This window comes from Hemicordylus capensis, chromosome 10 (assembly GCF_027244095.1).
Source record: "Hemicordylus capensis ecotype Gifberg chromosome 10, rHemCap1.1.pri, whole genome shotgun sequence".
Taxonomy (NCBI): domain Eukaryota; kingdom Metazoa; phylum Chordata; class Lepidosauria; order Squamata; family Cordylidae; genus Hemicordylus; species Hemicordylus capensis.
Window position 1 is genome coordinate 14,087,566 of NC_069666.1, and position 13,934 is coordinate 14,101,499.

General features: G+C 47.4%; 1 protein-coding gene across 3 annotated transcripts in view; it reads left to right on the forward strand.

Annotated features, from left to right (window-relative positions):
- LOC128335161 (aromatase) overlaps positions 1-13,934 on the forward strand; it is a 45,707-nt gene that overhangs the window by 8,034 nt on the left and 23,739 nt on the right. Inside the window, exon 2 of one of the 3 annotated variants that reach the window (XM_053273093.1) lies at positions 12,934-13,101. The exons of 1 other annotated variant lie outside the window; for it this stretch is intronic. In XM_053273093.1, coding sequence (XP_053129068.1) covers positions 12,981-13,101 — 121 coding nt within the window. In that variant the 5' untranslated portion in view covers positions 12,934-12,980. Of the gene's footprint in view, positions 1-12,900; positions 13,102-13,934 lie in introns of those variants that run through there. One more of the 3 variants, XM_053273092.1, reaches the window with a different exon arrangement.

A 13,934-nucleotide genomic window follows, 5' to 3' on the forward strand; every position in this document is an offset into this window, starting at 1 on the left:
TTCCCACCCTCACCCCACTCCTGCTCCTCGCTGCAGGAGCAGCAGCAGCAGCACCCTTTCTCACTGCCGCCGCCATGGCCGCTCAATCCTCTCAGGCAACTGACAGGCCCAAGTCCATCCCTCACCATTCCTTCTTTCTCTCTTCCTCTCCTTTCTTTTTCTCTCTTTCTCTCTCTCTTCCACTCGCTCTTCCCCTCTTCTTCCCTCTTTCTTTCCCCCTCTTTCTTTTCTTTCCCCCTTTTTCTTTTTTCTTTTTCTTTTTCTTTTCTTTTTTCTTTTTTCTTTTCTTTCCCTTCTTTCTTTCCCCCTTTTTCTTTTTCCCCTCTTCTTCCCATTCTTTCCTCTCTCACTCTCTCTCTCCCTTCCTGACTTAACCGGTCTTGTTCATCTTGGTTCCTCATCTAATTCGCACAATGGCAGCCTCCTTCTCCTGAAGGGGCTCTTTCCTCCCTCGCTTTGCAGACCCCTGCCCACTAACACTTGCATTCCAAATGGCCTTCTCCATCACAGGCTCATCCTGCCTCTCTGCTGGGGCGTAACGAGGGTGTGGCAGGCAGGGCACATGCCCTGGGTGCCATTGCAGGGGGGCGCAAAGTGCCTGCCATGCCCCACCCACCCCGTCCCCAACCAGCATTTTTTTTTAAATTATCCCCCCCAATTCAATCCCCGTGGGCGCCCGTGCACCCACTGCTGCTCATCACTGCTGCTGCCGTGGCTGGCCCACCCGCATCCCCCCACACACACTCAGGCAGGCATGACAGTGACTCACTCTGAGTCCGGGCGTCGGCGGGTGGGCGCTCTCCCATTGGCTGCGGTCCAGAGAGCGTATGCACGGCACCTCACCCCCCCCCCCGGGCTACTAGGAGTGCCCCCCAATCGAGCACTTGCTGTTTATTTCAGGTAACATTCGCTGCCTGAAAGTGTCTATTCCCCTTTCTCTGCCTCCAGAGAGAGAGAGAGAGAGAGAGAGAGAGAGGAAGACTAGATGCTTTCAGGCAGCAAATGCTGCCTGAAATGACACCCAAGAGCTTGTGATGTCACATGCAAAGGGGGCGTGGCCTCAAGCTTCAAAGAGCCCAAGCGAGCTCTTCAGTGTAATTTCAGGCAGCGTTTGCTGCCTGAAAGCATCTGTTCCCCTTTGGAAGATTAGATGCTTTCAGGCAGCAAGCGCTGCCTGAAATAAATGGCAAGTGCTTGAGCGGAGGTTGGGCTCCTAGTAGCCAGGGCGGGGGGGCACTGTGCACACGCTCTCCTGACTGCAGCCAATGAGAAAGCACCTACTCACTTAGCAGGGCTCCTAGTAGCCCGGGGGGGGGCAGTGCAGCCAATGGGAGAACACCCACCCATGGCACCTGGACACACGAGTCACACCTGGATGGCATGATAGGGTCGGGACTGGTAATTAGCTCTAAGGAAGCAGTTTTACTGCTTCCAGTTAGGAAAAAAGTGGGGAAATGACCCTTGTGGTTTTGCAGTGCTGGAAACAAACTGCTTGTCGGATTGTCAGTTTGCTGGGAAATTTGAATCCTTTGGGACTATGCTTGGTCATACGTCTGGGTGGGTGGGGGGACGCTTTCCCTCTCCAATGAGGAGAAGCACAAGCAAGTCTGGTTCCAAAAACAGCTCATTTTGGCAGGTTTAAATTAGAATTTAAAGGGTTCGGTTGGAACTTCCAGAGGAAGTATTATAAAAGGTTCCAGCTAAGCTACAGGGCACATGGGACAGGCAGAGCCCAAAAGGAGGAAAATGCTTTCCCAGATCATCCCAACGCTCAGGAGAAAACTAACTACTAACTTGTAAGTCTCTGGTAGCTTGGGGAGAAAGGGAAGTAAAGTGCCCGAATTTGCCGACTGAAAGGTGTGCAAACTAGACTCTTAACCTTTGGGCATGTGCTAAAAATAAGCATGTTAACTATTAGGAAAATGTTTCTGAAGGGGGGAAAAGAGGGGGAGGCGGATTAATTTACCCCACTGATTAAAGCTGGCTCTTTACCTCATGAAGCTTTACATAGATACAGGGCTTTATCCCAAGTTATAGACTCTTGCAGTGGCACTCACGCTTCTGCAGCTGGAACTCTGGGGTCTGCCTTGCTCCAGCTGCTGTGGCTAGTGACCAACTTATTAAAACCAGCGGCACCTGTTTCTCTTAATACTCTTCTTGAATTTAAGCAACTCCATCTCCCTTGTATAGATTTTACCACTGAAGGATATTCTCATTTATTTTAAGGTGTTTTTATAAAGTAAAAGTACACGGCTACAGAGCGTCGGCGGACTTTTCCTGAGAATCCAGATGTGTGAAAAGCAGTGTTCTAAAGTGTGCAGAGATAGTTGCGATTTCTTTTCTTCTTCTTTTTTTACAGTGAAAATGATTGTACCGTGCATGAATGTTTAAACAGCCAGACATATCTGTGAGGAGAGCTTTTAATTTGGCGATTTTTAATTTGGCAAAAGATTGCATGAGAATTTGGGGATGTGACGAGGTTCTGCAGGGATTGTATGCATGTTGCATTTCTTCTCTTCCCTCCTCCCCAAATTCTGTTTGTTTTTTAATAATTAAGATATTTTTATACCGCCCAAAACTTACGTCTCTGGAGCTAAATGAAAATATTGATTCGTGCTTGTGGTCATGCTTGCTGCTTCTGCATAAGAGTATCTTATGCAATAAATACAGAGTGAAGTTCGTCCTTAGGGTTATTAGATGTGCCTTTTCCAAAATGTGTCCCTTACAGCAGAATACAATGGGTGCCTTTATTTTTCATAATTGATGCCTACATGGAACATAATGGATGTTCCTTTTTTAGGCCCTGTAGTAGCCACCTAATGGCGCAGCAGGGAAATGACTTGCCTAGCAAGTCAGAGGTTGCCAGTTTGAATCCCCGCTGGTATGTTTCCCAGACTATGGGAAACACCAATCTGAAAGATGGGTGTCAGATGTTTGGACAGGAGGGGGCGCAATTTCAGTGCTTGCCCTAGGTGCCATTTTCCCTAGTTATGCCTATCTGCATATGGAATCCCCACTGCCCAATCATCATGGTGCTTCTGCTCTTACAGGATCCTCCTCCCTATCTGCATATAGAATCCCCACTGCCCAATCAGGTGCTTCTGCTGACAAACTCTCGCAAGAGCTGCCACACACGGGATTAGCCACATATATGCCTTAGCAATATATATAAATAAGATAACAACAAGCAGGAGGAGGAGGAGGAGGAGGAGGAAGAAGGTATAATGGTGATGAAATACGCATCTTCCACAGTTCACCAGCTTTTTCTGAGACATTTAATGCACAAATATATTAAGTAATTATAACAATAACTACAACAACTTCATTTGTTAGCTGCCTGCTACAAAACACAGATCCCCATCTTACCTCAACCGTTTCTGACTGTCGTTATTGAGGGGACAGAGCCACCAAGCTACAAGCCTAAACCCTTTTTCACAGTAAGTAAGCAGTTTAAAACGGATTTCCCTTGGACATGCTAGTTCAGCCCCATTAAGGAGGAGGAACCTCCCGTTCGGAGGGGAAACCTCACCCCTGGATTGGCCTCAGACCAGCTTTACAGCAGAGATGCGCTGACTTTTCCCCTTGCATCCCAGAGCTGTCTATGTCTGGAAGAGTGGGAAAGACTTCCTCTTTAGGATCACTATAGAATAGAGGACAGGAACCCCACCTACAGTACATTCATGAGTTGCCAGTGACCAGGCACCAGATCTCCAGCTGCTGCTAGTGTCCAGAAAAGGAGAAGCTGCAGGGATCGATGCTCTCTCAGACAAGGACCAGCCTATTGCAAGTCTAGCTAAAGCTCAGTGCTAGCTAGTCAGTTAATGGCTTTGTATTTTCTTTAAATTCTTGTGTGCCTAACTGCTTCTAATTCCCCTACTCCCACCCACCCTGCCCAAATTCCTTATCCTGTGTGCAACCCGTGTTTATACTGTAAATATGGCTCATATACCTAGGAGTGGCTTCAGTCTGATTTAAAAGGTTCTGGCCGGTTACTTGCAAAACTCTTCCCTATATGCCTTGTAAGGTCAGGCGCTACTGTTGAGTTGTTTTCAGAATAATATATGGTTGTCTAGAGCTGGGTTGTGTGGACTCTGGCTGTGCAGTGTCTGTAAGTCTCAAGACAGACAGTTCTAGGTTGTTGAAGCCATGTCTAAGCCTGGTGAGAGGCTTTAGATCAGTCTTCCACTGGTGGCAGCCTACCTGGAAGGAGCGTCGTTATTCCTAGATTGTGGGGTCAGAGCGATCTCTCTACTGAGAGTAGATCCCTGGAGAGCACAGAATAACCCCCGTTTCATCACACCGCCCCATAACAAATTGTTCTCCGGGTGGCTCACAACAACACAACAGTTTTTTTTTTTTAAAAAAATCCAATAAACACACATAAAACAGGACAAACTAATTACAATACAGGGGAGGCTATTCCATAGACGGGGTGCCACCACCGAAAAGGCCCTCTCCCTAGTAGCTACCCGCCTCACTTTGTTTGGCAGCGACACTCAGAGGATGGCCTCCAAAGAAGATCTTGAAGTCCAGGTTGGGACATATGGGGCAAGGCACTCTCTCAAGTAACCTAGCCCCAAAGCCGTTTAAAAGCCCCCAAACTGTATCTGGCTCACCTTCCCTGACCCTTCCCTTGGCCCCAGAGTGAGGAAAAGAGAATGATTGGCTGGCAGTGGACCCGGAACCGCATGGGACCCATAAAAGATGCTCAAGGGACTTCAACCGCCCAGGGACCTTTTTGTAGGGGGTGGTACATAAATGTACTAAATAAATAAAAAAATAAAGAGAAAAGAAGGAGCAAAGATCCCACTAGAGGCTCATCAAAATGCATACTAAGGATGTGTCCTTCCAGCCCAAAGCTTCAAGGATGCTTTTCAGCAGGCAAAAGATGCACTGGGCAAGAATCAACCTTCTCCACCCTGCCCAATGCAATAACAAGCCAACTCCTGGCAGCGGCCACCTCCTCCCAGCAGCCACTGCCTCCTCCCACCAGCTGGCTGGCCCACTGCCTCCTCCTCCCCCTCCCAGTGGCCGGTCCGGTCTGCCATGACCTCCTGCCAGCCCCTCCCCCCCAACGCCTCCTGCAGCCACCAGCTGATATCCCCTTTTCCTCTCTGTCCCCGTTGCTATCCTATCCGCAGCTGCTTGTGAACTCTCACGAGAGCTGCCACACATGGGATGAGTGACGCGTACGTCACCTTAAGTGGCACAGCAGGGAAATGCTTGACTAACAAGCAGACGGTTGCCAGTTCGAATCCCCGCTCAGGCCACCTAATGGCGCAGCAGGGAAATGACTTGCCTAGCAAGCCAGAGGTTGCTGGTTCAAATCCCTGCTGATACATTTCTCAGACTATGGGAAACACCTCTATCGGGCAGCAGCGATCGAGGAAGATGCTGAAAGGCATCATCTCACACTGTGCGGGAGATGGCAATGGTCAGCTCCTCTTGTATTCTACCAAAGACAACCACAGGGCTCAGAGGTCTCACCAGAAGTTGAAATCGACTTGATGGCACACTTTACATTACCTTATGACTAGGCGAATTAAATATAGAGATAACTCCATTTTCTCCTTCTCCTTTCCCTCCCTTTTCTTTTCTCACTCCTCCCCCATATGCTGTACAGGATCCTCCCTGGAACAAATGTCCAAACATACAAACTACAAAAGATTACTGGCTAGAATGCAACACACACACACACACTTTAAAAACTAGATTCCATAGTGTAGTTTGTGAGTATCTATGCTTCATTTCCCTTTCCTATTCAAAAGTTACCACCAACGGCACTTTCTGAAACTTCTGACATTCATCTCAAATTAAGAGCTACAGAGTAGATGGCCAGCAATGAAAACACACAACACACACACACACACACACACACACACACACACACACACAACGCACGCACACACACATGCAGACACACACAAAAGTCAACTTTGTTGTTGTTGTTGTTGTTGCAGGAAAGCACCCTGTGTTGCTATCTACATTATCTGTTTTTAACAAGAAGGAACTACAAGAAAACCCATGGGACCCGGGGTGGGTGGGTGTGTTGCTGTGTAGTCTTCAAACGTGACAAACATTCTTGCCTTCTATTGCCTTCCTTCTGTAGCTGCTCTTTCACTAATGAATGAAATATCATTTTATCTATTTAACTCATTCTTAGCTAATTATTTCTCTAAATCAATCAAATGCAATAAAATGTCCAACAAGCATTAATTCAAGAATACCCTCTGCGTGGTTTGTACGAGGGCCACCACACTGTGTATTCAAGTTGCAATTGAATTGACAGGCGACCATGTTTCTGGGGGGTCTGAGGTCAAGGGGGTGGGGGAGAGATAAAAGTTGCCAGCTGCCAGAAAGATCAGTTAGGCTATGGGCATGGGTACCAGCCAGGGTACGTAATCCGCTAAACAGAGACCTTGGGGAAAGTCAGGAAATGCTGGTTATGATTGAATGTCCCTGAGATAGGAACCAGAGACCTTGGAAAAAGCGAGGGATAGGGTTGCCAACTAGGAACTTTTATAGACTGTTTGGGAGAACAAATGCCCTTTTTATGCATTAGGAGGAAAAGAGACTATTGGGGGGATCAAACAGCTCCTTTGCAATTGTTGTGGTGTTATGGATGGAGCCGCTCTGGGAAGAGCAGAAGGTTCCAAGTTCCCTCCCTGGCAGCATCTCCAGGATAGGGCTGAGAGAGATTCCTGCCTGCAACCTTGGAGAAGCCGCTGCCAGTCTGTGAAGACAATACTGAGCTAGATAGTCCAATGGTCTGACTCAGTATATGGCAGTTTCCTATGTTCCTATGTCCAGAGTTCTGGGGAACAGCTGAAACACGTTGATCTCTCAAAACACTTTGTGGTCATCATGAGCAGCTTCTCTTCCTTCCTACTGACCATCCATCCAATGGGGAAGCAGAGGGGAGGTTTTGCTTCAGTGGCAAGTTGCAAAGCCACGTGATACAGGAGCACGGATAGGTGAGCTTGGCAGATGCAGCTTGTTTCCTTCATGCAATGGCGGTGGTGCTGAGGAGTTAGCCGTTAACTAACTAACTAACTAACTTTACTCAGTTAGTGGTTACCCCTGCTAACTGGGTAAAAAGGCACCTTTCCTAGTGGAAAGTTTCTTCTATTTATCACGGGGAGAGCAGCTGGCCCTATCCAACCCCTGCACAGCATTCCTTCAGTGGCTGATGCTGGTGTTACCTTGCGTTTCTTTTTAGATTGTGAGCCCTTTGGGGACAGGGGAGCATCTTCTTCTTTATTTTTCGTTGAAACCCACTGCGAAACTTTCTGTTGAAAAGCCATATAGAAATGTTTGTAGTCGTGGAGAACAGCAGGTAAGTGGGACCGTGCATGCATTAGGGGTGTGCATGAAACCGGTAGGCCCGGTTTGGTTCGAGTCCGAACCAGACTTGAATGGAAATTGGCATGTTCGATTCCCCACCCCCTCCTAAACAGACCCCCCCCACACACACACAGTTCGTCTCGAATTCTAGCCAGTCTAGGGGTTCTAACAACAACAAAAGAGGTTTTTTAAAAAAAGAAACTCACCTCCTCCAGCGGGTGCTGATGCTCCAGCAGTTCCCCCTTCCCCTCCTGGCCTCCCCCGGTCTCCAATCGGCCCAGTCCAGGCTGTTTTAGTCCGTTTTCAGCCCGTTTTGTAGTGGCCTTTTTGGAGACCGCCATGCATACTCACGGGCCGTCTGCGTGACCAGGAGATGATTTTATAGTTAAGAAGCTGGGGCTTTGCGAACTCAGCACCTAGACAGTAGACTAAGCAGACATATAGCTCACCTGGTCATCAGCTTTCCCCAGAGCAAAATTCTGTTGAAAGTACAATGACGTTAAAGGTAACGTTGTGCTGTCAAGTCGGTGTTGACTCCTAGCGACCACAGAGCCATGTAGTTTTCTTGGTAGAATGCAGCAGGGGTTGACCATTGCCTCCTCCCGCGCAGTCTGAGATGATGCCTTTCAGCATCTTCCTAGATCGCTGCTGCCCAATATAGGAGTTTCCCATAGTCCGGAAACATACCCACGGGGATTCGAACCAGCATCCTCTTGCTCTCTAGGCAAGTTACTTCCCCACTGTGCCATTAGGTGGCTTTGAAAGTACAACCATGCCCTCAAATTCTGAAGCTTGCCTACAGGTTTATTTTCAGAGCTTCTGGAAAGCAAATCCTGTTTTCTAAAAAAAGATGCTTTATTTGAAAAATAAAATGCAGGACTTTTAAAAAATATGCAAACAGACCAAAATGTGCTATTCCAAGATTTGGGGGGCTGTGGGGGTGGGGGGAGTGCAGTTCCAAAACAGCATTTGTGTAGTTCAAAAATGCAAGTCATGCCAAAGTTGTAACAAGTGACTGAGAACAGTGAGAAAAGTGAAGTGAGTGGTCCAGGCTCTTCTAGAATGCATTGCAGACCCTGATCAAGCAGACCCATTTCTCCTGCTGCTGCCAGAGACATTTCCCACAGACTCCACTACTGATCCACACAGAGTCTTCACTGATGATCTAACACTCTTCCATAACCGTGCTGTCAAATTCTGAGTTTTGGGGATTTTCCCCAACAGGCTTCTAAATGCCATGGATTGTGACTCTGGGCAACAAAGGATGTGTGAACAGACAAGGTGGATGCACAGGTGTGTGTTGTGGCAGTGCACTGCACACAATGTGTGCAAATTATACTCACATACCATTGTGGAGCTCTGAATTCCCCTCTCCCCCTTTTTAAAAAGCCCAGATAAATGTTTATCTAAATCAAGCCTGCTCAGCTTTGAGCCCCCCCCAGCTGTTTTTGGACTACAACTCCCATAATCCCCAGTCACAGTGGCCAATAGTAAGGGATTATGGGAGTTGTAGGCCAACATTTGCAGAAGGGCCAAAGTTGAGCAGCCCTGATCTAAATGGTTGAAATATATTCTGAAATGACTGTGTATGGATGGTTGCGATCCAGCATGTAGCAATGGCATTCCACTTTGCATCATAAGAACATAGGAAACGGCCTTATACCAAGCCAGACCATTGGCCCATCATGGAGGACCAGTCTATCAATGGTTGCTAGTCTGGTGGCTATCGGCCATCTCCAGCCTCAGAGGTAAGATGCCTCTAAATACCAGTTGCAGGGGAGCAACAGCAAGAGAGAAGGCATGTGGGCTTCTCAAAGGCATCTGGTGGGCCACTGTGTGAAATGGGATGCTGGTACGGAGGGGCCTTGGGCCTGATCCAGCAGTGTAGTTCTTAGGTTCTTATGTTAGCTCATTCTTGTCTACAACTTATTGTAGCTGGGGATGATGGGAGTTGTAGTTTAACAATGTCTGGAGTACCACCGGTTGGTAGCCCCTGGTCTACATTGATTGGAAGGCTCTCCAAGGTTTTCCCAAGAGTCTCTCCCAGCCCTACCTGGAGGTCTTTCACACATGGCTCTATGCCTTGGAGTATCTGCAGAGCGATTCTGCTTCGCAGCAGATTCGAGGCATTTTAATTCGAGGGATTAGATGGACCATTCGCATAGCCATCAGCACCTCCATCAACACCTTCTGAAAAAGCAGAAGCCCCAGATTTTTTTTTCAAAAGCTGCTGGAAATAGAGGATTTTTTTCCACTCCAGACATAATTTGGGCTAAGCCAGAATTCGCAGCCTTCCTTTGGAGAAAAACAAAGCCCTATCTGTCCTGGTCCCTGATATCCCACAGGGAGGTCGGGTTAAATCCAGCCAATATGTGGACTGACACACTCCAATCAGGAGTGGATTCAGTTGAAGTGTGTGTGGGGGGGGAGCCCTGTCTGTAAAACTTCCAGGAGATGCTGCCAGGGATTGAACCTGAGACCTTTGGCATGCAAAGGTCTACAAACCCTTTCTGACTGAGCAAAGAGACCCCTTTAAAAGTGGTGATTCTCTTATATTTAGCAAGGGGAGAGCAACTGGCCCTATCCATCCCTCCTCCAGTGGCTGTTGCTAGTGTCTGCCTTATGTTTCTTTTTAATTGGTGAGCTCTTTGGGGGAGAGGGGACCATCTTAATTAATTATGTATTGTTTATTTTTCTATGTAAAGCACTTTGAGAACTTTGGTTGAAGAGTGGTATATACATATGTGCTGTAGTAGTAGCAGAAGTACCTATCACTCTTCCCCTGAGCTATAGCTCCATCCCCTATCCTATAGGGTCCACATGTAGTTTCCCATCTAAATGCAAACCATGGCAGGCCCTGCTTAGCAAAGGGAACAATTCATGCTTGCTACTACAAGGCCAGTTGCATTCAAAGGCAGATGTCATATCTCAAATCAGTGAAATGTAAAAGAATTGCCACTTTGAGAGGTGCCTCTTTGCTCAATTAGCAGGGGTTGCGACCACCGGGGGTGCCATGATGAAAAACTGTGACTTATCAATGTAAAACATGAAGGCTGGGGGGTCATGGTCAATCAACGTTGCCAGGAGCATTCCCCAATGTCCTCTGTCCTTTCTTCCTTCCCTTTGTCCCCTTTCTCTCTTTCCCCCCTTCCTCCCCTATTTCTTTCTCCCCTTCCTTCCCTTCTTTCCCTTTCTCCCCTTTCTCTCTCCCCCCTCCCTCCTCTTTCTCTTTCTCCCCTTCCTCCCCTTTCTCTCTTTCCCCTTCCTTCCTCCCCTTTCTCTCTTTCTCCCCTTTCTCTCTTTCACCACTTCCTACCCTTTTTCTTACCCCCTTCTTTCCCTTTCTCCCCTTTCTCTCTTTCCCCCTTCCTCCCCTTCCTCCCCTTTCTCTCTTTCCCCTTCCTTCCCTTTCTCCCCTTTCTCTCTTTCCCCTTCCTTCCTCCCCTTCCTCCCCTTTTTCTCTTTCTCCCCTTTTTCTCTTTCACCACTTCCTACCCTTTTTATTACCCCCTTCTTTCCCTTTCTTCCCTTTCTCTCTTTCCCCCTTCCTCCCCTTCCTCCCCTTTCTCTATTTCCCCTTCCTTCCCTTTCTCCCCTTTCTCTCTTTCCCCTTCCTTCCTCCCCTTTCTCCTCTTTTTTTCTTTCTCCCCTTTCTCTCTTTCACCACTTCCTACCCTTTTTCTTACCCCTTCTTTCCCTTTCTCCCTTCTCTCTTCCTTCCCTTCTTTCCCTTTCTCCCCTTTCTCTCTTTCCCCCTTCCTCCCCCTTCCTCCCCTTTCTCTCTTTCCCCTTCCTTCCCTTCCTTCCCTTTCTCTCTTTCCCCACTTCCTACCTTTTTTTCTTACCCCCTTCTTTCCCTTCTTTCCCTTTCTCCCTTCTTTCTTTCTCCCCTTTTTCTTTCTCCCCTTCCTTCCCTTCTTTCCCTCCCTCCTCTTTCTCTTTTCCCCCTCCCCTTTCTCTCTTTCCCCTTCCTTCCTTCCTTCCCTTTCTCCCCTTTCTCTCTTTCTCCCTTTTCTCTCCTCCCCCTTCCTCCTCTTTCTCTTCCTCCCCTTCCTCCCCTTTCTCTCTTTCCCCTTCCTTTCTTCCTTTCCTCTCCTTTCTCTCTTTCTCCACTTTCTCCCCTCCCTTTCCTTTCTCCCCTTTCCTTTCTCCCCTTTCTCTCTCTCTTTCCTGTTAAATTTATCATTTAAAAGAATCTCAAGGTAGCTCACAACATATTGAAGCAATACAAATGATTAAAAATTAAAAACTGTACAAATATTAAACACAAATATTAAAAATTCAAATCGATTATGAAATTAAAAAACAAACACCCAATACACGGTACCCTTGTTCTACAAGTGTTGAACCTATCATGTGATATGCCAGCGTGCTGTCATGCTTAGGAGGTTGGATGGCATCTGGGGAGACCTGGGTTCAAATCTCCATTCAACTCTGAAGCTCACTGGGTGACTGTGGGCAACTTATTTCTCAGCCTAGCCTATCTCACAGGGTTGTCATAAGGATAAAAATAAGCACGTACAACACCCTGAGCTCCTTGGAGGAAGAGCTAAGCAGGTTATAAAGGTAAGGTGTGCCGTCGAGTCGGTGATGTTGACTCCTGGCGACCACAGGGGGCCCTGTGGTTTTCTTTGGTAGAATACAGGAGGGATTGACCATTGCCATCTCCCACACAGTATGTGGGAGCTTCTTCAGCTTTCTTTCAGCTTCTTCCTATATTGCTGCTGCCTACTTATAAGTGTTTCCCGTAGTCTGAGAAATGTATCAGCAGGGATTTGAACCGGCAGCCTCTGGCTTGCTAGGCAAGTCATTTCCCCACCACCCCATTAGGTGGCCTGAGCAGGTTATAAATGTATAAAAATTGTGATCCATCTGAGGATCACAAGCTTGGAGCCAGTGTGTCCTCAGTGATGTGTCCACTATGGAAGGGGAGGAAGGGAGGTGAAGACCCTTCTCCTCTGCTCCTGATTGGCTGTCTACATGCTGAAGCTCAGAATACTCCTCCCCTCAGCCTGACTGTCAGGCTTCAGGAAATTAGTACTGAGTACTCCCAATGAAATGAATGGGATGAGTAAACTTGTCCCATTAATTCCAATAAGGCTGCTTATGAGTAACTTAGTGGGGATTTGAGCCAGTGACTGGAACAGCCTGTCCCCCTAACTGTCCCCTTAACTCCATAGGAATCTAAGAAGCTGCCTTCTACTGAGTCAGACTCTTGGTCCATCTAGCTCAGAGTTGTCTACACAGACCGGCAGCAGCTTCTCCAAGGTTGCAGGCAGGAGTCTCTCTCTCTCTCTCTCTCTCTCTCTCTCTCTCTCTCTCAGCCCTATCTTAGAGATGCCAGGGAGGGAACTTGGAACCTTCTGTATGCAAGTAGGCAGGTGCTCTTCCCAGAGCAGCCCCATCCTCTGAGGCGGTTCATCACTTTGTTTTGGAAATGTTTATCTCTACTAGTCTTGTTTTGACTTGTCACTTGGGTTGTCCTGTCTGAAATTCCAGCCTTGCTTTAAAACCCGCCGCTCTCCCACTGCTGAACTGACACATTTTCCAGCCTCATCCCATCTCCGGGGTTTTCATTCTCTCCGACAGCAAGGCAGGTTGGCTCGGACGAGACGAGAGTGGACACCCTGAATCCGATGCATTACAATATCACCAAAACGGCGTGTGAGATCATGCCGATAGTGATGGTGCCGCTCTTGCTTCTCGTGGGCTTCCTTTTCCTCGTATGGAATTATGAAGAAACCTCCTCAATACCAGGTAACTTCTTTTGAAATACCGCGTGTGGCATGGTGGCACACATGGAAGTCAATCACACCATCAAAAACGGTGCTCTACCCAGGTTGGGGAGCTGTGTGTGCTCCCAATTTTTGGTTGTTGTGGAAGCAAGGTTAGAAGAGAACTGAGCAGAAGTGATTGTGTGGAAGCAAGGTCGGAGGAAAAGCTACCCAAGTTTTCCTCCGACCTTGCTTCCACACAATCACTTCTACCCAGGTTTTCCTCCTCCCCTGGTTCCATGCAGTTAAAAATTGGGAGCACCCACAGCTCCCAAGCCCGGGTAGAAGATAGTTTTTGTTTACGTGAATGACCTCAACGTGTGGCATAAAGCTTACCTCTCTTTAATGCACTTTACCCCTTATGAGACCCCATCCCATAACATTGATCATACAGAGCATCACTGCCTGAACCTTGTAACCATTGCTTCTCTGCAAGCTGTTAGTAGGGTTGCCATTGCCAGCTCAAACTAAAGCTTTTCCTGAAGGGCTTTCTCCCCAGCATGTTTTAATTTTTTTAAAAAAATTATTTATTAGAAACATTTAATATACCACCCACTCCGAAGACTCCAGGCGGTGCACAAAAACATGCAAACAAGGCAACATTAAAAATTACATTCTAAATTAAAAACTGAAGTAACTAACAAAAAACAAATAAGTAAACTACAGGGCAAAAGCCTGGCGAAAAAGAAAAGTCTTCAATAGAGATTTGAAGATTAGTAAGGAAGGGGCTAAACGAATCTGGAGGGGGAGAGAGTTTCAGAGAAGTGGGGCAGCAACTGAAAAGGCCTTTTCACAGGTCCGAGAGCCCCGAACCTC